At 43.9% G+C, this 26,605-nt stretch overlaps 1 protein-coding gene across 2 annotated transcripts in view; it reads left to right on the top strand.

Annotated features, from left to right (window-relative positions):
* Positions 1 to 26,605, top strand: part of fmnl1a (formin-like 1a) — a 283,407-nt gene that overhangs the window by 81,923 nt on the left and 174,879 nt on the right. For both annotated transcript variants that reach the window (XM_041173399.1, XM_041173400.1), the window contains one exon: positions 22,551 to 22,634. In XM_041173399.1, the coding sequence (XP_041029333.1) occupies positions 22,551 to 22,634 (84 nt within the window). The remainder of the gene's footprint in view (positions 1 to 22,550; positions 22,635 to 26,605) is intronic.

Below are 26,605 nucleotides of genomic sequence, written 5' to 3'. Positions count from 1 at the left end.
CAGACTGATGCATGATAGGTTCCTCTGCCTGCTAGCAGTCAGTGGGCTGGGGTTTCCTCCAAGCTGCTTCCCTCCTGCTTCATCTTTGCTGGACGATCAATGGAAAGCCTATTTACATGTGGAAACAATGTCCCTGCCACACTTCCAGTGGAGTTAGGGCATCAGAGCAGGAAGAGCCTTATAGAAATTCCAGGCCAGATCTTCATATGAAGTATGCTTAGCTAATTTCAAATTGCTCAGAGAGGCCAAAGAATGGCTTGTGTGGGAAATCAAAAGTTGTCACTCAGATGTAGAAAAGAGCTGCTCTTCTGACAGTGGTTTTGAGATTCATTCACTGCTGGGGCAGAGTAAACAGAGCATGTAACAGTGTTACACTTGACTGGAGAGTGCTTGATGCTGACCTTGGGTGCATGGCCAGAAACATCTCTCAGTTTGATCACAGGAGGATCAAAATAAAAGTTGCTGCAGAGTTATGTGTAGAGGTTAATTGAACATTTTGTCCAGAGGCTCTTGTCATTGAACTGACAAGGGCCCAGTATGCTTTGTGACACTGGATGGCCCTGTATAGGGAGAGACCTCATGTTACATCTGGAATGTGAGGATACTTCACCAGCTCTATGTTCTGGGAAGGAAAGTTACTCCAGAAAAAATGGTTTAACACACATGACTCTCAGCGCAGCAGTCAAGGGGTCTGATTTTTCCTCCAAGAGTTGATCTGCCACCTTAGAATCTCTCTTTCTTTGGGGGCCATATGCTGATTAGAGGAAGTATTGGTGCTACCAACTTTCAAACTGGTCGTTTCCAAAACTAGACTGTGTAGACTGTGCTGTCACTTTTTTCCTGAGAAATATTTGTGTTGCTCTTGACAACTTGCATGTAAGGATTCCTTTTTATTTTTAGTCTTTTCTATGCACAACTCCTTGCCAGCTGTTACCTACTAACAGAAGTAACTCTTGTTCCTCCCTGCGTTTACATGAAGGTGATGAAAAATACAAAAATGAGAACTAGTTACATTAGGGAAGCGACATGCACACAGCTGCTCAAGTTTCTGGTTAAGGGACGTGTAGTCTTAAAATATAATTTATTTGATTGGATGAGGCGATTTGCCGGGATGGTGAATTGACCGTGCCAGCAAAATGCTAATCTTCAATCTTAGCAAAAATAGAGTTAAATGTGGTGATCATGACTCTGGAAGAGTTGATCTGCCACCTTAGAATCTCTCTTTCTTTGGGGCCATATGCTGATTAGAGGAAGTATTGGTGCTACCAACTTTCAAACTGGTCGTTTCCAAAACTAGATTAGACCAGTTAATAGACTGGTTAGCTACAAGGAGTAGAAAGGTTTTAGAGATCCTGCAACCCATCTGGGAAAAGAGGGGTGGGGGGGGTGGTGGGGAATGACGCACATGCCCATGCATACTCAGCACATGGTGATAGAAGAGAATTCCAGAAAATTCATTGGAAAAGCTACAAATCCCCTCCCAACAGGAGGGAAATAAAATGTGATGACAACATGGCAAATGTCTCAGTTGAAAGGGTAGGACCTGGGTCAGCAGTTATGGTAAGAGGATGTTTTTCTGCAGAGTCAGCCTGTCAAATTGTAGTCATTTCTCAGTCTGCTGTACTGATTAAAGCAGAATCATTCAGGTATTCACACAAAGTGGAGGAGCAATTTGGAAATCTCACCCCCAAAAAGCCTGCTGCTGCTGGGACAATTGGAGCGTTCAAGACTGAGGTCAATAGATTTCTGTTTGGTAAGGGTACAAAAGTATATGGAACTATAGCAGGAAAATGAAGTTGAAATGCAGATCGGCCAGGATTCATCTGAATGGTTGAGCAAGCTCAAGGGGCTGAATAGCTGACTCGTGGTCCTAATGTTCCTCACCACCTGTTAAACTTTCCATAGCAGCTAAAGGTAGACTATTGGCAGAGCTGCGGGAAGCTGATTGCTCTCTTGACTTTAGATAGTGTCTGCCAAGTAGACACCATAAACATAAAATGGGATTAAATAATAAATACTATTTTAGGGTGAATCATATATTCAGCCAGCATGCTGTTTTCCAGCATCAGAGTCGATGGGGGCCGCTCATCGTTGATGGCACTTTTTGGAATGAACGAGGGTGGGAAACCACTCTCCTGGTGTCTGTTGTAGAGGCTTGGATAACAATCAAAGGTAAAAATATCTTGCTGACCTGGTCTTACAAATTTCATTCCAAAGCTAACTGGAATGGGTATTGAAATGCAAGACCTGAAATTGATTTTCCAAAGCAAGTGAGGAGCTGCACAATGGATCTGATATGCAAGGTGACCCTTTCAGTCTTGGACACACAAGTATTAGGCAATTGAGAAGCTACATAGTTTTTGTCTCAGTTTTCTTCCCTTCTCTGTTATTTGCAAGGTCACCTTGGCCCTATTGTATCACTGAAATCCCGCTCTTCATATTTTAAGTCACATTGTCAATGTTGAGAGGCTGTTACAGCCAATTCCAATCTTCTCGACACTCTCATGCAGATTTCTAGGTATAGGTCACTGGATAGTGGCAAGGTGCAATATTTGAGGGCACTGCAATGTCCTAGAGAGGGGAATCTCAACCAGAGTTCACTGTTGAGTGCTCTTCTCTGTAATGTCCCCTTGAGTGGAGGCAGGCTGAAGACAGTCAGTTGTAGCTGTGATGCCCTCCACAGTCAAGCAGCTTGACTTCTTAGATGCACGTCTACAGGATGGCTATTTGCATGAGGTACTCAAGAATTTCCACTGCCTGTACAGCAATACCCCCGTAAGAATCAATGCTTTTGGAAGAATGGAGTAGAAAATACAAGTGATGTCATTTAAGATCATTTGTTGTTCAGAGTGACATAGGAGCTGGATTTCAGATGGGGAGGAGAAATTGTACAAAATATGCTCCAAAGTTAATAACATTAGGAACAGGCCAAGGCCATTCAGCCAGTTGAGCTTCCTCTGACATTCAATTACATGATGGCTGATCTGTACCTCAATTCCATTTACCTGCCTTAGCTCCATGTCCCTTGATTCCCTTATTTAATAAAAATCCAGCAATCTCGCCCTTGAAAGCTCCAGTTGCCCCCATGCATCCACAGCCTTTTTGGAGGCAAGAATTCCAGATTTCCTCTACCCTTTTGTGTGAAAAAGTGCTTCAGGATTTTGCTCCTAAATAGTCTGGTTCTAGTTGTAAGATTATACCCCCTCATCCTTGATTTAATAGTCTCTCTGTATCTACCCTACTGAATCCCTTTATCAGTTTAAACACTTTGATCAGATCACCCTTCAACCCTCAGTACATCAAACACTGCATCAGGGACTTGGCAGCATAAGTAATTGACCCTGCTGTTGGAGCGTTTAATGCTGCTTTTATAATGCATTGCACACACACTAATACCACTGCACCCCAATACTCAGATCTCGCACAACTGGGAGCAACCAGACAGTAATCTTGCTGTGTTTGTGAAGGTTAGCGTCCTGCAGTTTCTGCACTAGCACATCATGTATTATAAAGGCAGCTTGAGATACTGTGGAGATTCAAGTGAATATAGATCTTCTTATTTGTCAGTGTGAGATGTTGACAGCTAAATAACCTCTTCACAAGGGTTGATAAATGTATTGGATATCTCACCAGACTCTTCAGCCTAACAGTACTTTATTTTAAATTAATGATGCAGGGGAGTATTTGCAGTCTGTTTCAGACAGGGTTGTGAGCCAGATCATCCATTTTTTTTGTTCTGAAGAAGAGTCCTATTGGACTCGAAATGGTAACTCTGTTTCTCTCTCCACAGATGCTGCCAGACCTGCTGAATTTTTCCAGCATTTTCTGGTTATAAATCATTTCACCTGAATTGCTAACTTGATTTTTTTTTCACAGTGCCAGTCATGGCTCAGTTAGCAGCACTCTTGTCTCTGAGCCAGAGGGTCATGGGCTAGAGGGTCCCAATCCAAAGACTTGAACACAAAATCTAGATAAACACTCCAGTGCAGTCCTGAGGGAGTGCTGTACTGTTGGAGGTGCTGTTTTTTGGATAAGAAATTAAACCGAGACTCTGCCTGTCTTCTCAGGTGGAAGTAAAAGAACCCATGGCAATATTTGAGAAAAGAAGCAGGGGAGGTGTCTTTGGTTTCCTGCCAATATTTGTTCCTCAACCACACCGAAAACAGATTATCCATCATATTGCTGTCTGTGGTACCCAGCTGTGTGCAAACTAGCCATTGCTTTCCTTACATTGCAACAGGGACTACAGGCTAGATTTTTTGTGAGTTGTAAGGACTCTGGAACCATTTAAAAATGGCAGGTGGGACCCGATTTTGGGATCTCTGCCCCCTTTCACGCCCGCCCCCCCCCCCCCCAATGGTGGCGTGGGATAATATTGTGGGTAATGAGCCCACACCCTGCACTCTAACCTGACTGGCTCCATTGCGGGGGTAGGTATCTCCTAGCCTCCCACAATTTTCGTAGGGTCAGGGCAGCTTCTCCATGACTTGTGATTCACTGATCTTAGAGTAACAGGGAACCGTAGCCTGGATTTGGGAAGCTTTTGAAATGTATGTTCAAAAGGTCTTATCCATGCCCCCCATGCCCCCTCCATGCCAACTCAGACCAACACATGCCCCCACCCAGTCCCAATGACCCCTCAAATGCTCCATGTCAACTGATGGCACTTCCATGCCCATTCACCCAGAATACACTTTGTACAGAACCAATGAGCCCTCTAACAACAATGGCATGTGTCGATTGGCTGAGAGCCCAGACTCTCATGAGACAATTATGCGAGTGAGTTTGTTGATACAGGTGTGGAGAAGATTGACAGCTTTATGTTGCTATAATAAGCTTTTTCTGTGATCTCTTTTGTCAATGTATCAGTGTTTATTTGCACAAAATAGAAATGTCAAGTGCTTATAGTTTCTGTTCTTGTTACTTTAACAGTCTCATTCATTGATATTTTTATGAGGCTGTGGCACCAACTTTTTCGTAGAAAACTATGAAAGGGTTTTTTTAAAGCTGTTCTACACATGTGATTGTTACTACATGGTTCATTGGTTCTATGCATTGTGTATACTGGATGAATGGCCATGGAAGTGCTGTGAGTTGCATGGAAGGTATGAGGGGCCATTGAGGCTGGTGGGGGGCATGAGTTGGCATAGAAGCGGCATGGGGAGTGGATGCAGTGTTGAGGGAGTGTGAAGGGTGAGGGCTAGAGGATCCATAACATAAGCAAACAACTGGGACAAAGTCCCAGAGAACTGAGGTGGGCCTGTTAAACAGCCTGCCTTGAGACTTGGCTGCCCCTTGGCCGCCTCCATCTGCTTTCAGGAATGGCCGGCTTGCCCCACCCTTCCCGCCCCAGAGGGAATTGGATACGGCGGGGCACCTTCTACTGAGGCGAGTCAAGAAATTTCCCAAAATTAAGCTTCCTGCCTCGGTGGCGAAAATTGGTGCACTTCAAAAATACCTCATTGGTACCCTGAGGACTGTCTTTGTTTTTCTCTCTCTCTCTCTCTCTTGCCTACTCTTGATAATCTGATCGGCCTCCAGGTTGAGCTGCAGCAGCTGCACTTTGATCGCGGCTCAAGACTTCTTAGAATGGAGGTGCAGTGCAGCCATGATCGAGTCACCTGTGACTGCTCTGTGGGAAGAAGCTGTCTGGATGATATGTGTCTGTTGGTGTGAGTGCAACTCTTGTCCCAAGCGATGAATTTATTTTCTAGTCAACTGATTTAAATGTCTTTTCACCTTTCAAGCTGAAAGGCTGGGGATGCAGTTGGAAGATGAGATTGAGGTGGATGTGGGCAGATAGGGGTGGGGGTGGGTGGGGGTGTGGGTGAGAGTGCAAAGGGAGCCTGGGGTGATGTCATAATTCTGTGTGGCAAACAGGAAGTGATGGGGGCTTTCTGAGGTGCGATAACATCTGCTCAATTAACTGACATTTCCTCGCAGCCGCCAAGCCACTGCACTGACTGTTACAACAGAACTGAGGGGTTGGGGGTGGGGCAGGGAAGTGTTATGGAACTGAAGACAGGAAACAGAAAACAGAACATCCATTCGCACAGCTTCCTGACCCCAAGAGGTTCTGCTCAAAATACATTCAGATCAGATTCAGCAGCTGTGCCTCTTCTAAATGACACAAGGGGCTAGGAGGAACCATCCTTCAAATATAAATAAAAGGTGTGATTGATGAGGGGAACTTGTGCAACAGCCGTTTCTGACTGAGCCCCTCATTTGTGATGGAGACACTTAACCCTTCGGGGTGGCGGCCTGTTCCAAGGCTTCAATAGAGTATCTTCCAAAATTGCCCAACCTCCATTAATAACTGACATTACTAATGGTGAATCACCCAGCATCAACATCCTGAGGGTCACCATTGTCTAGAAAATGAATTGGATCAGACACATCAAAACTATAACTACAAAGTCAGGGACTGGGATTCTGCAGTGAGTAATTCATCTCCTGACTTCCCTAAGTCTGTCCCCCATCTACAAGGCATAAATCATCCACTTGACTGGATGAGATCAACTCCAACAACATGGAAAAAACTCAATACCGTCCAGGACAAAGCAGCTGCTTGATGGCACTCCATCAAGGCTTTTATAAACCTTTAACATTCACTCCTTCCACCACTAACAGACAGTGGCAGCAGTGTGTAGTATCTATTGCAGCAACTCACCGAGCCTCCTTTGACATCACCTTCCAAACCAGCACCCTCTACCACCTAGAAGAATGAGGGCAGCATATGCATGGGAACATCAACACCTCCTTATTCCCCTCCAAGCTACACACCATCATTTCTGGGTCAAAATCCTGGAACTCTCTCCCTAACAGCACTGTGGGTGCATCTGGTCAAGCAAGAGTGACTGCCCTTGGCATCACTCAGTCAACTCACCAAGGCTCCATCGACAGCAGCTTCCAATTCTGAGACCTCGACCCCCTAGAAGGTCAAGGGCCATAGATGCATAGGAACACTGTCACTTGCAAGTTCCCCTCTAAGCCGCACACATATTCTGACTATATTGCCATTCCTCCACTGTTGTTGGATCAAAATACTGTAACTCCGTGCCTAACAATACTGTGGGCATCCCTACATCACATGATTCAAGAAGGCAGCTCACCACCACCTTCTCAAGGGCGAGTAGGGATGCGCAATAAATGCCAGCCCAGCCAGCGATGCCCACATCTCTTGAAAGGATAAAAAAAACTCACCACCACCTTCTCAAACGCAATTCAGCACTCCTGGTGGTGCTGCCAGTAATGGAAAGCTGCTGGCCTCTGGTTGGACGGCAGCTCTCAGTGGCGGGGTTTCTGCCCTACTGGGGGAGGGGCAGCGATTAAATGGCCGCCGTGGAGCTGATAGCCCTGGTGGCAGGGTTCCTGCTGCCAATTAGTGACTTGACTCCTTGAGACTCCTGGGCCCGAATTTTATGCCCCGTGGGCGGGCGCGTGCCCGATCCAAGCGGGCGTGCAATAGCGCGAGATGACATCGGGCGAGCGCCCCATTGTCATCTTGCACTCGTGCGATATTTTGCTCAGTGGGCGCGGGTAGCAGTCGGGAGTGCACCCACCGACAATTATGCGGGCAATCAGCAAAGGTTTCACGTGGCGGACGGACCATTCTCCCAGGCGGCATTCACGTTTCTGCTCAAACCTCGATTCAAGGCTGGGGTGGAACCTCTTTGGGAAATAAAATAAAAAGAGACATCTGGGCATCATTTTTTTTTATGAGCTGTGCTTCCATTAATCGGCCAACCAGCATGAAATCACGGTTAGGGGCCCGATTGCGGCCCGTGGCCCATTTCCTGTCCACTTCCGGGACGGCCAATCGCGCGTGCCCGACGACCGAAAAATCCAGGCCCTGGATATTGTGTCGGGCAGGAGTGCCCACGGACATGACACCCCTCACCAGGCTCATTAAATTCCACCCAGTAGATCTTGCACCGAACGGAAAAAAAAACTCAATCACTTTATCATTGAACAATCACATATTCCATCATTAATGTCTAGCAAACAGCAGTATAATGAATAAGCAGCCAATCTGTTTCTGGTGGTTGCAGAAACAGAAAATGCAGGAAAATCCCAACAGATCTGGCAGGATCTGCGGAGAGAGAAACAGAGTTAACCATTCAAGTCCAATATGAACTCTGGAACTTTACTGTTTTCGGTGCTTACGTTTGGTGGTTTGGGTAGATGAAATGTTGGCCAAGGACCAGGAAAATTTCCTGCTTTTCTTAGAGTAGTGCCCTGCGATGTGAACTGGAGTGTTTCTTCCTCAGAGTTAAGCCGCACTGTCCCAGAGCCTCTGAAAACGAGAGGGAGCAGTGGCAATGCCAAAGCTGGAGGTGGCAGGGTAGGCAGAGTCATTGGGATGAACTTTGAAGGTGCAAAGGAGTCCCAGCTTCAGTAGTTAGGTAGATATAAGAACAGATTTAAGCCAATCATCCCCTCGAATGTGTTCAGACAATCATATAGATCATGGTTTATCTGGACTTCTAACCCAAGCCCTCACCTTTGTTTCACATCCTTTGATACCCTTGCCTAACAAAAAATAAAACCTACCAATCTCAGACTTGAGAGTTCCATCTGACCCAAAAACTACAAGAAGAGAGTTCCCGAGTTCACCCGTCCCTTTCTGTGAAAAAATACTTCCTGATTTCACCCTGGAATGCCTTAGGTCTCATTTTAAAATTATGCCCCCCTTGTCCTGGATTACCCCAGCAGAGGAAATAGCTTCCCTTTGGTCTGCCCTGTCATTTTTATATTTAAGCATCTTGTTTGGATCACCCCTCAATCTTATCTATGAAAGGAGGTTCAATGCAAGTTTGTGTGGCCTGCCCTCTAAGCTCCAGTACCATTTGGATGATCCTCGGCTGCTTCCTCTCCAAGGCCAATATATCCTGAGATGCAATGGTTAAGGTGAGGCCGAGAAAGGAAGTATGTGGGGAAGGTTTGGAATGGCTAGAAGAACTATAAGAGTTGAACTGTGGGTGCAGCAGAGGCCAGAGAACACCAAATAATAACTAAGCGAGGGAGTGTAAGGGGTTTAAGGTGAAGGTCAAAATGTGCAAGCAGAGAGAGGGAGGGAGAAAAAGAGGAGAGCGGAGGGTGAAATGAGTACACAGAATCATCAGAGGCATGAAGCCAGCCTTGAGGGTCACTGCAGGGAAGGTCACTGTGCGATCAGGCACCTGAACTATAGAGAAGTGCTGATAAACCCGATGCTCCATGAGCAGAACCAAAGAGAGGAAGAACAGACAGTGAAGTTGGCCTAAACGGCCCTGCCAGTCTCTTTGTGTTCATTGCGTATTCACTCTGCACTGACAGTCTACTCGCGATCAGCAAGTGCCTGAGTAGGTTAGCCCAGGCCTGAAACAGAGGAGTTAGAGAGGTCTGAATTTGTAGAATGAGATGCCAGACGCTCTATGAAGTAAATTGTACTGTACTAGGTTGAGAGTTCAATCGCTAATTGTGCCTTGGACTAAGACAACGGATGTCTTCTCATGGGCTGCCTATTAATCAAGTTATTCTTCACCATTATTACTGTGGTTTCTGGGCTAGTAATCAAGAACATTAATAGCTGAAGTGCACTGTTATGACCTGCTGAGCATGCTGCAGTTAGCGTCAGCCAACAATATGTTGAACCCGTAACCTGGTGACCTACAGGTGAGCCACACGGACAGCTTTGCTCACATGGGCACATTTATATATGATAATTACCCGATAATAATCAATTTATTCCCATTTGTAAGTAATGTTCTCTCTAAACAGTGCAGCCGTGCACTACCCAGAAGTCCCTACGTAGGCCGAGCACAAGTCGGCTCCTTTGAGTCACCACAGATGCACAGACACACAAAAGAATTTAAAGGTCTGGGCACTTAATCAAATAGGCCGCAACAAAAAAAAAGGAACATTGCTTATAAAGACATCTCTCACAGTTTTAGTCACTGTCTAGTAGCGCTGTTAATCATACTTTTTCATGGGATCATAAAAAGGAGACGCTGCACAGTGCTTCACTGAACCTTCTCATTTAAAACAATGATAAAGGCTTTGATTTTGTCCTCTTAATATCGACCTCATGTAAATTTTTCTTTGGAATTTTTCTGAAGAGATTTTCAATACTGAGGGTATGCTGCACTGTCGGTGGTGCCATCTTTTGGATGAAACTTTAAACCGAGGCTCCTTCCGCCCTTTCAAGTAGACGTGAAGGATCCCATGGCACTTTTTGAAGAAGAGTGAGGAAGTTCTGGTGTCTCAGCCAATATTTAGCCCTCAACAAAGACCACTCATATCCAGTCATTTACTATCCCCTTGCTGTTTGTGGCATCTTGCTGTGTGCAAATTGGCTGCTGCTTTTTTCTATATTACAACTTCAAAAAGTAATTAATTAATTGTATAGAGCTTTGAGATGCCCCGAGGACATGAAATTTGCTTTATACATGCAGGTTATTTATTCTATTCACTGTTTCTTTTGTTGCTTGTTCCGCTCCCACACATTCTTCCACTTCACAATCTCAACTCCTTTTCCTCTGCCCTGTTCCTCACTATATCCCTCTCTACCCACTCTCCCTTACTGTAACCCCCTCTGTCCAGTCACTCACTATCTTCCTCTGCCCAGTCCCTCACTGTATCCCCTCCTATCCAGTTTCTCACTGTATCCCCCGCTACCCAGTCCCTCACTATATACCCCACTAACCAGTCCCTCACTCTTATCCTCCACTATCCAGTCCCTCACTGAATCCCCCACTACCCAGTCCCTCACTGTATCCCCTGCTATCCAGTCCCTCACTGAATCCCCCACTGTCTAGCCCTTCACTGATTTCCCCCTCTGGCTGGTCTTATGTGGTTAATGACCTTTTCCCTCCTCCTTGACTGTCTGGTTCATTCTTTCAAGAGATGTTTTTATTTATCTTGCACTGCTGTTCATATGATGGTTTCAGATTTTTCCCTTTTATGTCCAGTCACGTGTGATTCATTTGAATGTGTATTCACTGCTACCTAATAAGCATCATAGAAGTATTTAAATGAATAATGAATCAAACAATTTATAATCTGCGGAGAATTGTTACATAAATTTACTGAGAAGTGATCGAGCCTCGCCTCTGCCAGTTAGAAAGCGGGCCTCTGTTTGCATTGTTTTCATATTAGTTGGCCCTTCGAGTACATTTACAATTTACAGGATATCTGTATTTAGCATTTAATGAAAGGAAATATTTGTAATGTGCAAAGCACCAATGGACAAAGAGCCAGAACTAACTCCGTTCCTACTGGATGCTATTTTTAAATTGAGGGAATAAATTCACTCTTGAAAGGATCTGGAATTGATTTTTTTAAAAAAAACATTGTGTTTGTGAAATGGCAGATGGTGTCATCCCTTTTGTTGACTTTTTAAAATTCATTCATGGGATGTAGGCATCTCTGGCTAGGCCAGCATTTATTGCCCATCCCTAACTGCCCTTGAGAAGATAATGGTGAGCTGTCTTCTTGAACCGCTTCAGTCCATTTGTACCTTGTATTTGCGAGGGGAGACAGAGGGAGGCAGATAGGGGTTCCCACAATCCTCCTTTTCCTCCTGTTCAGTATTTCCCACAGGGAGATGCAGGTTCAGAAACAGCCAGCAGTCTCTACATTGTTTCAGTAACCCTCTGCAAGGTGTTCACTTGCAGAATGAGGCCAAGGGAAGTGTTTCTCATAAATAAAACAGAAAATGGAGGAACAGAGAGGAAAGAGCTTCCATTAATATGGTCCCTTTCATGACTTCAGGATATCCAAGAGTACTTGACAGCCCATGGAGTACAGTACATAAAAACAAAAGTCACTACAGTAAAGTCGGAAATGCAGCGTCCAATTTATGCTCAGCAAGTTCCCAAAAATAGCAACAAAATAAATTGCCAGATAATCTGCTTTTGTTTGTTGAGAGAGATAGATGTTGGCCATGAAACCAGGTAGAAAGGTCTCCGTCATCCTTCAAATAGTGACATGGGATCCTTTATATGCACATAAGTGGCAAACAGGACCTCAGATTCACTTTTCATCTGAGAAATGGCAGTGTTGGCAATGCAGCACTCCCTCACAGGACTGGAGTGTCATCTTGGATGATGTCCTCAAGTCACTTAAATGGGACTTAAATTTACAACTTTCTGACTCAGGTGAGAGTGCAATCCCTAAGCCACAGCAAACACTTCAAGGTTAGAATTGTGCTATGCCAGTTTTCAGTGCTGCTGTTACAGACAGTACAACATTTTTGTTTATTTTACTTAGCTAGTTTCTGTTTTACTGACTTGTATAACGCTTTCCAGAAAATTCCATCACCGTAAATCAGAGTAACTAGTGCAACAGTATAACTGGAAACTGCTACTGTGGACTTGAGAGTGCTGAGGTGGGCAGGAGGAGGAGGAGGAGGTAGTCTGCCCCTTCACCCTGAATGAGGACTGAGGCACTCAGTTACGAATGAAAGGACAAGTGGTTACCGCTCAAGTCGACCTATAAACCCAAGCTACCACTGTTATTTGACCTTTTTGTGTTAAGTTGCTCTGCTGGTACACATTGAAAATCTAGCAGTTCACAGGATTTTGGAATGCTGAACTACACAAGCCCAATGAATGAGATGCAAGAAAAAACTCCCCAATAAAGCCCATTCTCCTCAAAGTGCACCCAGTGCCTGATACTGCTATTTAACTAGTTAAATGAAAATAACATTGAAGTTCCTAAGGTTCAGGGCATTTTGTTGAGTTGTTCCCTTTAATGGTACAGAGAATCCTACTGTATCCAACAGTTGGCAGGTGGAGTGTAATGTGTGGAGTTTTTAAAATTAGTTCATGGGATGGGGGCATCGCTGGTTTGGCCAGCATTTATTGCCCATCCTTAATTGCCCTTGAGAATTGAGTCGCTTGCTGGGCCATTTCAGAGGGAATTTAAGAATCAACCACATTGCTGTGGATCTGGTGTCACATGTAGGCCAGACCAGGGATTGCCTTCCCTAAAGGACATGAGTGAACCAAATGGGTTTTTATGACAATCGTTTCATGGTCATCATTAGACTTTTAATTCCAGATTTTTTTTTTCATTAAATTCAAATTCCACTATCTGCTAAGGTGTGATTTGCACCCAGGTCCCCAGAGCATTACCCTGAGTCTCTGGATTACTAGCCTAGTGACAATCCCACTGCACCACTACCTCCCTAAATACAAGGCTATTCACTTTGGTCGTAGGAATAGAAAAGTTGAATATTGTTTAAAAGGCATGAAAACTTTTAAATGTCGATATTCAAGGAGACTGGAGTGTACTCATACAAGGACCACAGAAAGTTAGCATGTAAGCACAGCAAGCAATTAGGAAGGCTAATGACATGTTGGCCTTTATTGCAAGTGGTGCAAGAAGAAAGAAGTCTTGCTACACTTGTACAGGGCCTTGGTGAGAAACACCTGGAGTATTATGTGCAGTTTAGTTTGTTGCGTTGTTATAATGATATAAAAGCACTAATCACTTTGAGGGATTGGGTAAACATGTTGCAGGTTCATTTATTTAGACTAGGCACATAAGAACATATATACATGGTTAGAAAGCTTGAAGACATCAGCAGCAGAGCTATATTTGCTGTGTTCTGCCCACAGACCAAAGTGAAGCTGAGGCTGGATCACATGACACACTTCCCTTCTGTGATGGCATACTGCTATCCCTTAAAGATATATTACAACATCCCCCTTTCTTTTTATAGATACTTTCTCCCCTTCCAAAGAAGTATAACTATTTACAATACCTGTTCATGTTTAGTTGCCATTACATGAGTATATGGAACTGAGGAATCTATGAGTCTCTAAAGCATAGAGGTAATCTGCTGGTACACACTGATCTTTAATGGTAACCTTGTCTGGAGGTTCCTTTAATTGCTCACAGGATTCTGTGTGATCGCCATTCTTGGATGTTGTTCTTGGTTGCATTTGGAATCTAGTTCTCGATGCAATCGGACTGTACGGTGGTTGAGGAGCTGGAATGGATCTGACTTGTCCTCAGTTACACCTTTGAGCTTAATGACTTCATAGGACCTTGCTTCCAAACAAATCTTTTTCACTTTGGCTGGTTGCCGTGTACCTTCTGTGGGATCCTGGGTGCAAACTTGTTGTCCCAACTGTAAACCTGCCGGTTCTGTACCTGCATTTTTATCGTGAACATTGGTCATCTTCTCCAGTTGGTTTAAAAGTTGCTCCCTAGTTTCTGAGAGAGTAGAATGGATAAGTGTAGGTAAATTGGTACACACTGGTCTGCCAAACATGAAGTCTGCACTGATGGAATAGTTGTACTTAAAGGTGTTGCTCTCAGATGTAACAATGCAACGTGTAAATCTTGCTTGGTCTGTCTAGTTTTGAGAATTAGCGATTTCATCATTCAAATTGTTCATTCAGCTAGGCCATTAGATCTTGGGTAATGTGAAGAAGTAGTGTGATAGATGTTCCACTTGTCACACATAGCCTGAAATGGTTCACCAATAAATTGTGGATCGTTATCCATAACAATCTCTCTGGGCATACCAAACACACTGAAAACAGTACTTAGAGTGTGTGTGTAACAGTTGTGCCTGATGTATAATTCAATTGTCGAACAATTAGGTACTTGGTAAAGTATTCAACGATAATGGTGAAGTCAGTGACATGGACGTGAAAGAGGTGGGATGCAACTTTGGACCAAGGAACCTCATGTGGAATCAATGGTTCTTTGTGCTGACTTGGCATATGACATGCCTCGTACTTCTTGACAATGACTTCAATGTCATTATTCATACCCTGTCAATAGACTGGCCCTCTAGTGAGTCTTCTCATCCGACCTATGCCCATGTGTGAGTGATGAAGTTGTTGAAGAATATCAGGTCACAAAGATTTCGGTATGATGACCTGCCTGCCTTTAAAAAAGACTCCCTTGGAGATTCCTAGCTTGTCCCAGTAAGGTCAAAATGGTCTTACATGTTCATGGAGAAGCTGTATTGAATTGGGCATTCTTCAATAATGGTTTTCCAGTTCCTGTAGTGTGGAATATTTTGCCATTTCTACTTGTAGCTGATGGCATTTGGATTGCATGAAATGTACCAGATCAATTGACGTACTTGCATTCTCCTGTAAGGGTAACTTTGTAAATCCCATAAAACTGCCAACTTTGTTGAAACGTTCTGCATATTTCGATGTTATGTTATGAACTGAGGTGATAGGAGTAGTTTCTGAGGTTGATCTGCCTTGTGATGTTTAAATAATTCCATGGGTTGTGACTAGTATGAGGTCACAGCATGTTAATAGACCTACAATCACTGGGCCTTTAGTCTCCATGATGTAGAACATCTGTGACACCTAGGAGGATTGATTGTACTTACACTCCAGGAGAGTGTCAGAGAATAGGAAGTTGAACCTCATTCTGAACTGGTCCTCCAATGTACTCCATATCATTTGTAGATCTTTTCGCTTTTCTTCTGTTAATGCTGACATGTTCAGCCTGTGTAGACTTTCATTGCCAATTGCTAGGCAAATTTTTGTGGCTTACCTGTCTGGTGCAGGCACAGCTGAATCAAGAAACCATAGCGCTGCATGCAGTTTAAACATTTTGAATTCAGAAAAGAGGTCAGCTGCATCCCAATACAAACTGGGGAATTTTGTGGACATTTTGACAATACCCTCTTGATCTTCCTCCTTGTTTTATTCAATTTATTGTTCAGCAGCTCCTAAAGCCACCTGTTATAATTGCAACCTTGCCTGGCCTGATTGTATGACAGTTTTATTTTGTTTTGTTTGACTGTCCCTCACTCGCGATCCAACTGGCCACACCCTGGCCACTCGCCTTTCCCAACTGAGCTAACCCGGCGCTGGTCCTCTCAACTCGCTCTCCCACTAATGGAACTGACAGGCCATTGGCTGCAATCACACCACGAGGGAGCCGTCTGCTCGTTGCAATCTGACCAAAACGTCGAGGGTCATCTCATGCCATGGAGCATAACCTAAGACAGTTCACCATGTCGTACCTGTATTTAATCATGCTGCCACGCTGCTTGACCACCGCTGAACACCATGTCGTATTGTAATAATGATATAAAAGCATCAATCACTCATAAGGGATTGGGTAAACACATTGTGGGTTCGTTTATTTAGACTAGGCACATGATAAGATATGTACATGGATAGAAAGCTTGAAGACATCAGCAGCAGAGCTGTGCGTGCTGTGCTCTGCTCACAGGCCAAAGTGGAACTGAGACTGGATCACATGATACTCTTCCCTTCTTGGGATGGCATGCTGCTGTCACTTAAAGGCACATTACAACATTTGGCTCCATAACTAAGGATCGATATGCTTCACAGCAGCGGGTACTGCCAAATTTCACTTGATCGATTCCTGAGATGAGAGGATTGTTCTACAATGAGAGGCTGAGTATACCGGGCTAATACTCCCTGGACCATTGAAAAGTGAGAGGTGATATAATTGAAACATACAAGGGGCTTGACAGGGTAGATACTGAAAGATTTTCCCCTGGCTGGAGAATCCAGGACAAGGGACACAGCCTCATAAGGGATTGATCGTTTAAGACTGAGACTAGGAGAAATTTCTTCACTCAGAGGATTGTGAATCTTTGGGATTGACTACCCAAGAGGGTTGTGGATGTTCCATTATTGAGTATACTCAAGTCTGACATTGATAGATTTTTGATCTCTCAAGGAATCAAGGGATATGGAAAATGAGTGGGAAAGTCGAGAGGAAGCAGAAGACCAGCTTTGAATGTATCAAATGGCGGAGCAGGCTTGAGCGGCCATATGGTCCTATTCCTAATGTTTAAAGACTTATCCTGATTTGTCTTTGTAAATTATCCAGAGCAGATGGTGCCTAAGCACTGACATTAATATTGTGCAAACAGCTATGTCCATGCCATGTGTTAAAGAGCTGTAGGATAGGAGACTTGGATAGACAGAGCCAAGTAACTCAAATGTTACTGAAATACTTTGATTTTTTTTAAAGAAACACTGATAACTGTAAAAGTAACCATTAAGCTGTTGGATTTTCATAACATCCACTTGGTTCTCTATGGGAGGAAACCAGTCATCCTTACTCGGTCCAGTCTATATGTGACTCCAATCTCACACCAACATGGTTGACACTTAACTACTCAGAGCAGCCTAACAAGTTGCTCAATTTTATCAAAGAATAATTTGAGGAGTTGAAGAAGAAGGGCCACCAGCACTTTTTCAGGGCGACTAGAGACGAGCAATAAAGATCAACTTTGCCAGGAACATCCATACCCGAAGAATTGATAAAAAAAATGCTTAGAGTGCCATAGCACACAACACTAATATACTGTAAGGCTCAATGTTCAGGCAATGACTTCTCTCATTTTAGTAATAATATTTGCAATAGTCCACAAAGGACCACAGACAACTCTTCCATTAGATGGAGACAATTGGTTATCTGTAGCATGGGGGGAACCACTCAGCAAGCATGAGGCAAGGCAAGGAGTTAGGCCACTATGAACTATCAGCCAGTACAGGGATTGAACCTGCATCGTTGGTGTAATTTTGCATCACGCTCGTCCCTTGTTTTAGTGAGCATTTATTTGCGAAAATTGTTATTCAATGATCAAGTATCCCATTTTTGTGTGTGCTTTCTAGCTTTTGGCACTCAATGAATAGGCATTTCCTAGTGAGGCTTAGCTACCAGGTCCACTCACAAAGATCCCTCCCTGCTCTTCTCATCATTGCAATCTTCTTCCTTCTCTGGACTACATCCTTTGACCTCATGAATGAGACTACTAGACTGGGGAGACTTTTTTTTAGTGCAATGAAACCTGGCTGAACAGATACTTATTTGGTAGCCTTTCATTTTCTGGGCCCAGAACAGGCCTCACTGCTGATGAGAAGTAGTTTTAAGATTATTTTCATTGAAGAATTTTCAAACAGTCTCAGGGGTGAAGAAAGCACTAATTAGCAAAAGCAATTTGAAAAGAAGCTTTGTAAAAAAAATAGGCTGCCTTAACTGTTTCTCAGAAATCAACAATTGACATTGCTTTATTAGGAAGTCCTGTTGTTTGGCAACAAACAGGACGAGACTGTTATGACTATAGATGTCAGAGTGAGGTGCTGATTGCTCAGTAATCTCTGCACTATCTATATGGGTTTCATTACTGATTATAATATATCTTCGTGCTGAGTCATTGGAGATTTCGTTTTCATTGCAATTCATCTCAACCAAAGTTAGTACAGATCCAACCAAGCCTTTTGGCTCTGTGAGCTGCTTGGTTGTATACCACAGGACCTCATAGGAACATGGGTGTTGTAAGCAGCCTACCATCACTAAAAGGAAAGTGTGTCATGTGATCCAGCCTCAGTTTCACTTTGTCCTGTGACCAGAGCACAAGGCATCATTTTCTACTAGTGATGGCATGTTGCTATCCCTTTAAGGCACATTATAACAACAGGAACTTAGGATTTAGGAACAGGAGAAGGACATTCAGCCTTCGAGCCTGATCACTTTGTGGTCCCAACTCCACTTTCCTGCTTCCCATAACCCTTAACTCCCTTATCTATCAAAAATCTGTCTAACTCTGCCTTAAATAAAAATAAGGGGTTGCCCATTTAAAACATAAATGAGGTGAAATGTTTTCACTCAAAGGGTCATGAATCTTTAGAACTCTCTTCCTGAAAAGGTGGTGGAAACAGTCTTTGAACATTTTTAAGGCAGAGGTGGCTAAATTCTTGGTAAGCAAGGGGGTGAAAGGTTATTAGGGGTGGATGGAATGCACAGCCTCCAATGCTGTCTGGGAAAGAGATTTCCACACACTAACGACCCTCTGAGAGAAAAAAAATTCTCCTCATTTCAGTCTTAAAAGGGAGACTTCTTATTCTTAAACTGCATCCTCTAGTTCTAGTCTTTCCCACGAGTGGAAACTTCCTCCCAGTATTTACCCTAAGTTCCTCAGTAACTTATTTGTTTTAATAAGATCACCTCATTCTTCTAAATTCCAATGGGTGTAGGCCCAACCTGTTTAACCTTCCTTCATAGCATAAGTCCTCCATCCCAGGAATGAGTTGAGTAAAACTTCTCTGTACTGCTTCTATATCCTTTCTCAAACAAGGAAATCAAAACTGCACACAGTACTCCAGATGTGGTCTCACCAATGCCCTGTACAGCTGCAGTAAAACTTCCCTATTTTTATATTCAATTCCCCTTGCAATAAACACCAACATTCCATTTGCCTTCTGAATCATTTGCTGTACCTGCCTACTAACATTGCCACTCATGTAACAGGACACCTAGATGCCTCTGTACCACCAAGTTCCGCAATCTCTCTCCATTTAAATAACATGACGCTTTTCCATTTTTCCTGCCAAAGTGAACAAGTTCACATTTGCCCACGGTGCACTCCATCTGCCAAATTTTTGCCCACTCGCTTAACCTGTCTGTATCCTTTGCAGACTCTCTACCTCCGCTTGACAACTTAGCTTCCTACCTGTCATAGTTTCATTGACAAATTACATTCGGTCCCTTCACCCAAATCACAAAAGGCTAGTATGCAAATACAGCAAGTAATTAGGAAAGCTAATAGAATGTTTTCATTTATTGCTAGGGGAATTGAATACAAAAGTAGGGAGGTTATGCTTCAGTTGTACAAGGCACTAGTGAGACCACATCTTGAGTACTGTGTACAGTATGGGTCAACTTATTTAAGGATGTAAATGCGTTGGAAGCAGTTCAGAGAAGGCTTACCAGACTAATACCTGGAATGGATAGGAAAGGTTGGACAGACGAGGCTTGTTTAGAAAAGTAAGAGGTGACTTGACTGAAATGTATAAGATCCTGACGGATCTTGACAGGGTGGATGTGGAGAGGGTGTTTCCTCTTGTGGGAGAATCTAGGACTAGGGGTTACTGTTTAAAAATAAGGGGTCACCCATTTAAAACAGAGATGAGGTAAAATGTTTTCACTCAGAAGGCCATGAGTCTTTGGAATTCTCTTCCTGATAAGGTGGTGGAAGCAGAGTCTTTGAATATTTTTAAGGCACAAGTAGATAGGCACAAAATATCTGTCCAATGGCCCCGCCATTTCCTTGTTTTCTATTATCAATTTCTCTGACTCATTCATGAGAGAATCAACACTAGCTTTAGTTACTCTTTTCCTATCTAAGTGCTTGTAAAAACTTTTTGGCTGGAAATTTCTGGCCCCGTTGGCATTGGGCCCTGACCTGATTCCTTGAGGGAAAGAAGCACCTAGAGGGACGTCAAATTGCCCCAATTTCCTCTCGCGTCGCCACTGCAGGAACTCACTCATGGCTACCACGATGGATTGCAGGTCTGCGCGTATCTCCACGTTCTGCTGGACCGGGGCCTCCGTGGTGTCCACCATCCCTCCCATGGAGACCTCCAAATGCACACATACGGGCACCACTTCATCAGAGAGCAGGCAGACGCACTCCTCCGACTCACAACCCACTCTGTTGAGGGCGTCCAACAGCGCTGCGTGATGTTCCCCCGCCTTCAGCTGACTCTCCGCGATGAGTTCAAAGGTTGAATACAGAGGCTCGTCATCTGACTCAGATGTCACAGATGCCTCTTCCCCAGCAGTGATCCGAGTGGCAGGGGGCTCAGCCGAACCTGCATCCTCCTGCTGCGGACATGTGTCCGTGTGGTGAACAGCAGATTGTGAACCTGAGCCTGCTCTAGATCTAGGTCCCACCAAGGCGTGTGTCTCTGCGCTGGTGCAGGGTGTGGGTAAGCGCTGTGACGGCTCTTCCAGGCTGTTTATTTCCAGCTCTTCAATGGAGGAGGTATCCTCTTGGCTGGAGGTGAGGACCTGGACAGAGTTGAGGGACTGACTGGCTGAGGGTGTCAGTCGCTTGGCAGAGCTCCCTATGAACCAAAATAGAGATAATTAGTGCGTGTCAGCAGAGTCAAAAGCAGGAGAGAGAGCACTCACAGTTGCGTTGAGAGAGGGATGCTGTGATACAGGACCCTCATGTGGGTCTTTGCCACTGATCTCACCATCGCCACAGAAATGGTCCACGTCCTCACCAGCCAGCGCGATGGCACACTCCTCAAAGTGAGTGAGAGCCCTAATGTGGGCCACTCCACCCCTGGTCTGGGACCTCTCCCTGCTGTTATAAGCCAGCTTCTCCTGCATAAAAACAGATGTTTTTCTGTTTGAGCAAGATGTGAGAAGATGCATGGCACTGCCTGGAATGTTTGTGTGGTGAGCGGAATCATGGGCGGGATGAAGACATGAGCTCCAGAGGATATGAGTCTGATGGAGATGTGAGGGTGTTTGTGAGAGTTAGTGGTGTTGTCCCCTAAGGTGCTTTGCAGTGTTTACAATTTGGCCTCCAGCTCAATGACTCTGAGCCAAAACTCTTCAAGCTGCTGATACTTACTACAGATGCATTTGCCATGGATCACACTGGTAACCGGGAAACTCACATTCTGCAATCACAACACATTACCTGCTCTGCCATCTTTATTATGTCTTAATTGATTTATTATTTTCTTAATTAATTTATAACTAACAAACCCTTCTATTCCCAATGAGCTCTACTACTGCTCGTAAACCTTACTAATACTAAAAAAAATTACAATTACTAATAAATCACCCAAGTTTTGAAAGATAAATAAGCAAAATACTCACCAACCAATAATTTACCTGCTCCCATCCTCCTCCAATGCACCGAATTCCCTTACTCAGCCAAGTTCACACTCTGTGACTAGCTGCACTCAGTGATAAGCTGCTGCCTTTATGCTTGCATACTTTCACATATAAAAACGAAACACCTGTGTACATCTCATGTTGTTGATACTGACCTGATCTTGGTGTTCTGATTTAAGATTTATTGAACAATTATAAGAACAGGTTTTCCTAAAACTTCAGGCTTTCAAAAATCAAACTAAATAAACCAGTGAAAAAGAAATTTAAGCATAACTAGGAACCAGTTGGCTGGGCTCTGTGGGTTGGATTAGCTGTTCGTGGGCTTCAGGCTGCAGTTTGGACACTCCTGTGTTAGGAAATTATAAACGGCAAAGCCTGTGAAATTTTAGCCAGCTAGTAATAACTCTCTTTAAAATGATATATTCATAACATAATAAATAGGAGCAGGAATAGGTCATTTGGCCTCTCAAGGCTACTCCACCATTCAAAAGGATCATGGTTCATTTACCTCAATTACACCTTCCTCCACTGACCCAGTGTCCCTTAATCCCCTCAGTATCCAAAAATCTACCCAACCCTCCAGAGATTCACAATGCTTGCAATATCATCTAAAATGATGTAAACATGAGAAAGAGGAGCAGGAGTAGGTCAATAGGACACATTGCTTGTGCTTCCAGGTACAGAATATCTGCAGATATCACATTCCTCAGCTACTAAAACCCTACAAAGTACCTGTAGATGTAAACGCTTCTAAAGCACCTATGGACATTGCAAAGATTGTATAGTCAGTGCCTGTATTATTCTGCTATCATATTATAGTGTTGCAGTTCTGAATAGAAAGCTCTCTTCTTCCATGAGTGTCTGAATGACGATTGTAACATTTCCCATCTCCTCTTTCTCTATAGAACTGTATGAACCTGCCTCCTGACAAGGTGAAGTTGCTGAGCCAGTACGACAACGAGAAGAAATGGGAACTTATCTGCGATCAGGTAACTAGAATATTTTTCAGCACTCAGATTTCATTTGTCTATCTACAATCTCTTACTACATCAACTGAGCAGTAATTAAATTTTGTAAATATGGCCTGGGCAACTTTTGGATAGACAGTAATTGAAAAATAAAAATTTATGCATCCAACGGTTTAAAATTTGGTCTCTATTTAGATAGATTTAAAAGGTTGTCTTTTCTTTGCCACTTCCACAAATCTCCAACTCTTCAAAATCATATTTAAAATTTTTGTTGTCAAATTTTTAAAGCTGTCTAAGAATCCAGCATCGCTGAGTCACGTTATTAACTAAAGGAGCAAGTAGTTTTCTCCATTGAGGTTTATAGAACCATCGACGTTTAAAGCATGAACATGGCCATTCAGCCCATCATGCCAATGTACTTTGCTAATCTGAAACCAATCCAACTGCTCTGCTGTCTTCCCACAGCTCTATATCTTCTTCTGCTTCAACTGTTCATAAACTCTTCCCTTATAAGATACACTGCTATCTGCCTCAACTATTCCCTATGGAAAAGCATTCTATGCTCTACTAACTTTCCATCTAAAATCCTTTCTCCTGAATTTTCTCCTCACTGTCACATGGCAATTTGTAAACAATTCCTCAAACTGAAAAATTGTCTTTTTTGATTCACCCTATCTAAACCCCTCATGAGGTATTTTTTAAACCGCTATTAAACCTTCTCTGATCCATTTCTGCTCTCTCGTCTTTCCTTATCTTTGATGTTATCCTGGTGAATTTATGCTGTGTTTCTCAACATGCTTTGTGTAAATGGGGTGCACACAGTACTCTAACTGGCCAAACCATTGGTTGGTAGAAATTTATTACTCTCTTTGCTCTTTTACTTTATGCCGCCAAAACTGTTGGCATTTTAAGGTTTTTTTCATCTGCATCTGTATTTTCAAGGAAATATACCATTGAACCCCTGGGTAATCCTCAAAAAGCAGCGGCTGCTGGGACAATTGAAGCTTCCAAGATTGTGATCAATAAATTTTAGCTGGGTTAGGGTAATGTGAGATATGGAGCAGAGACTAAATAGAGAGGGTGTACAGTTCAGCCATGGTCCAATTGAATGATACTGAAGGCTCAAGGAACTGAATGGTCTCCTGTTCTTATGTTCTATACATCCACATCCTTGGAAGGTCACTCAACCTGAAACATTGGGCTGCATTCTACATACCCCCTGCAGGTGTGTTTTTGGCAGGGGGGGTAGAACCACCCACCCCCGAGCTCACCTCCATAATATGGGAGTGGATAGATGCCGAAATTGGCAGCCCACCCATCATATTCAAATCTGTAATCAAGGGTCAATTGGCCTTGCCATCAAGCCAATTGATCCTGATAATACGCTGCCCACATCATAAAATGTTTGTCATAGAGTTATACAGCAAACAGGCCCTTCGGCCCATTGTGGCCATGCTGCCATCAGGCACCTATCTATTCCAATGTTGTGAGGGTTCCAGCCTCTACCACACCCTCAGGCAGTGTGTTCCAGATTCCAAACACCCTCTGGGTGAAAAAATATTTCCTGAAATCCTCTCTAAACCTCCTGCCCCTTACCTTAAATCTAATTATGGACAGGGGTGGGCAGCCTGATTTTTTAAATCCAACCTTCAAATGGTGGGAAGGAGCTGTGGGGGGGAGGGGGGGTTCAATCTTCGGGGGCATACCCTTTGCGATTCTGGGGATGGCCACTTTAACGTCGACCTCCCCCTTTCTTCCTAGGCCCCTGCAGTCTTAAACCCAAACCCCCTGCACCGCCCCCCACCCCACCCCCCCCAACACCTCTCCTCCCGTCCCTGCCCAAGATCCCGTACTTGCCGGTCCCGTGGATCCCTGGGCCTTCTTACACCTCTTTTTGCAGTCCCGGCAGCTGCCACTAATGCACTCTTGGTGCTGCCGGGACTGATGGAGCTGCCAACCAATCTGATTGGTCAGCTGCCCCAGGAGGCGGGACTTCCTCCCCAGCGAAGGGCTGAAGCCCCACTTGGCCCTTGATCAGCCCACCTGCAGCAGGTTATGGCTGCGGAAGGGGCCGAGCTGGAGTGGGGCCACCCGCCCCGATTTTATTCAAGCCATTAATTCTATTTCTTTCCACAGATGCTGCCTTTTCCGGCATTATTTGTACTTATTTCAGATTTCCAGCATCTGCAGCATTTTGTTTTTGATTTTGTCCTTTAGAAGCCCTGTGCAGATCTTCTTTTGCTAAACCTCTTATGTTTGCTTTGCCAGCAAATTTCAATGTTCTGCTCCCTACACCCAAATACACATCAGAGGGAGAACAGAGCATTGACTCTCAGAGCACTCCACATTCAACCCTTCTGAAATCTGAGCAACACTGTTTATCTCTAAGCTTTTATTATCCTGTCCTAACTATGCTGCAGATGAGTGCTGCATGGCACTGGGAGTAATGCTGAGCGTATTCCTCTGAAGTGTTCCATAAGTCTAGAAAATTACTTTCCAGAACTGTGACTCCAAACCTTTCTATATCATTGGTTCCAACATTAACCTCAACTTTATCCTCATTACTAAGAGGCAGCATTCAGGACTCTTGATTATGGCTGTTTCCCTAATTGCCCCTTTACAAGTGCTTTTTCTCTCTTTAGAAACAATTACTCTGTAGTGCTATAGCTGCGCTTAAGTTTGCCCTCCTCTAAGGATCTGAGACATACGGATCTGAAAAAATAATCCCTGGGGTGTGTGCTGTTTGCTGCTCGCAGCCCATGCTACAATAGGAACATGAAAGTTGGCCTCAGGTTTAGGGAGTAGGAAATCAACTGCAGCTCCACCCCTGATCATTGCCCAGTGACATCTACAGAAGGTCCAAGGGTGTGAACACTAAGCATGCTCCTCTGTGGTGTATCCTACCAACAAGGTCTTCAGGTCAATAATGGCCAACTGGGTCGGAGCACAACTAGAACCTGTGGGACCATACCTCAACAAGATGTCAACACCTTCAGGAAAAACATAGAAAATCAACTAGAACATAAGATTTGAAAATTGGAGCTAAAACATTAATATTGAACTGTGCCTGAAAATACTTCTGGAAATTCAAAATATAGAACCATCGAATCAAACCAACTAAGGCTGATAATAAAGATTGAATCATGAAATCAGGGCCTTGGATGAGTCACGTTTCCTCGTTCGGCCCAAAATCATGTCAAAAGCAAACTTTATTATTCTTTAATAACATTTTTTTATACACTCTCCCTTTTTGCAAAAGAAAATCAGTAGGTGCTTTTATGCATTTGCCATCTGCAGAATTCCATCGAGCCCACTGGTGGAACTAATATATTCTCCTCATCACACTATTTTGAAAATCAGATCATTATTGCAGCTGCAGCTCTGTGGACTTTAGTAGCTGCTTGACTAATATTTGAAAATGCAAATGATAGTCACATGTTCATACCCATCTATAGCAAACAGAATTTATTCAAAAATCGGCTCAATCAACGAATTAGCTGGAATCCGGAATTATGTCTGTGATTCTCCACATGGTGAATTGATTAGCATAGTTGGGACCATTGTGAAGATGCACAAGGATATCAGGGAGAGAGCAGTTGTCTCGAACTGAGCCAGTTCTCTAGGCTTCTGAAATGGAAATACATTGCCAGCAGTTTGGAAGAGCTGCATTTAACGTGGGATTTTCCTGCCCACTTTCCTGAAGAAGGTGTGAGTTATCCTCGGGTGCAATTCCATGGGCAGAAATTTTATCTCGTCAGGTGGACACGGAGAGTGGGCCTAGGAACAACTGCGCAACGGACCGCCACCCGTGATTGGGCCCTGACCGCGATTTCAGCGTGAAACATGCGCTGCTAACCTCAGACTGCCCAGGTGGTGGGGGTTGTGGGGGAGAGGGGGCCGGGTGCAGAAGTCAGTGCATGCACGTGAGTGCGCTCAGTGAAAGCTCCTTGAAGGCACAGGGCTACCTCAGGGAGCCGAAGATTTTTCACATT

This window comes from Carcharodon carcharias, chromosome 23 (assembly GCF_017639515.1).
Source record: "Carcharodon carcharias isolate sCarCar2 chromosome 23, sCarCar2.pri, whole genome shotgun sequence".
Classification (NCBI taxonomy): Eukaryota; Metazoa; Chordata; class Chondrichthyes; order Lamniformes; family Lamnidae; genus Carcharodon; species Carcharodon carcharias.
This window is presented reverse-complemented; position numbering and strand designations above follow the sequence as displayed.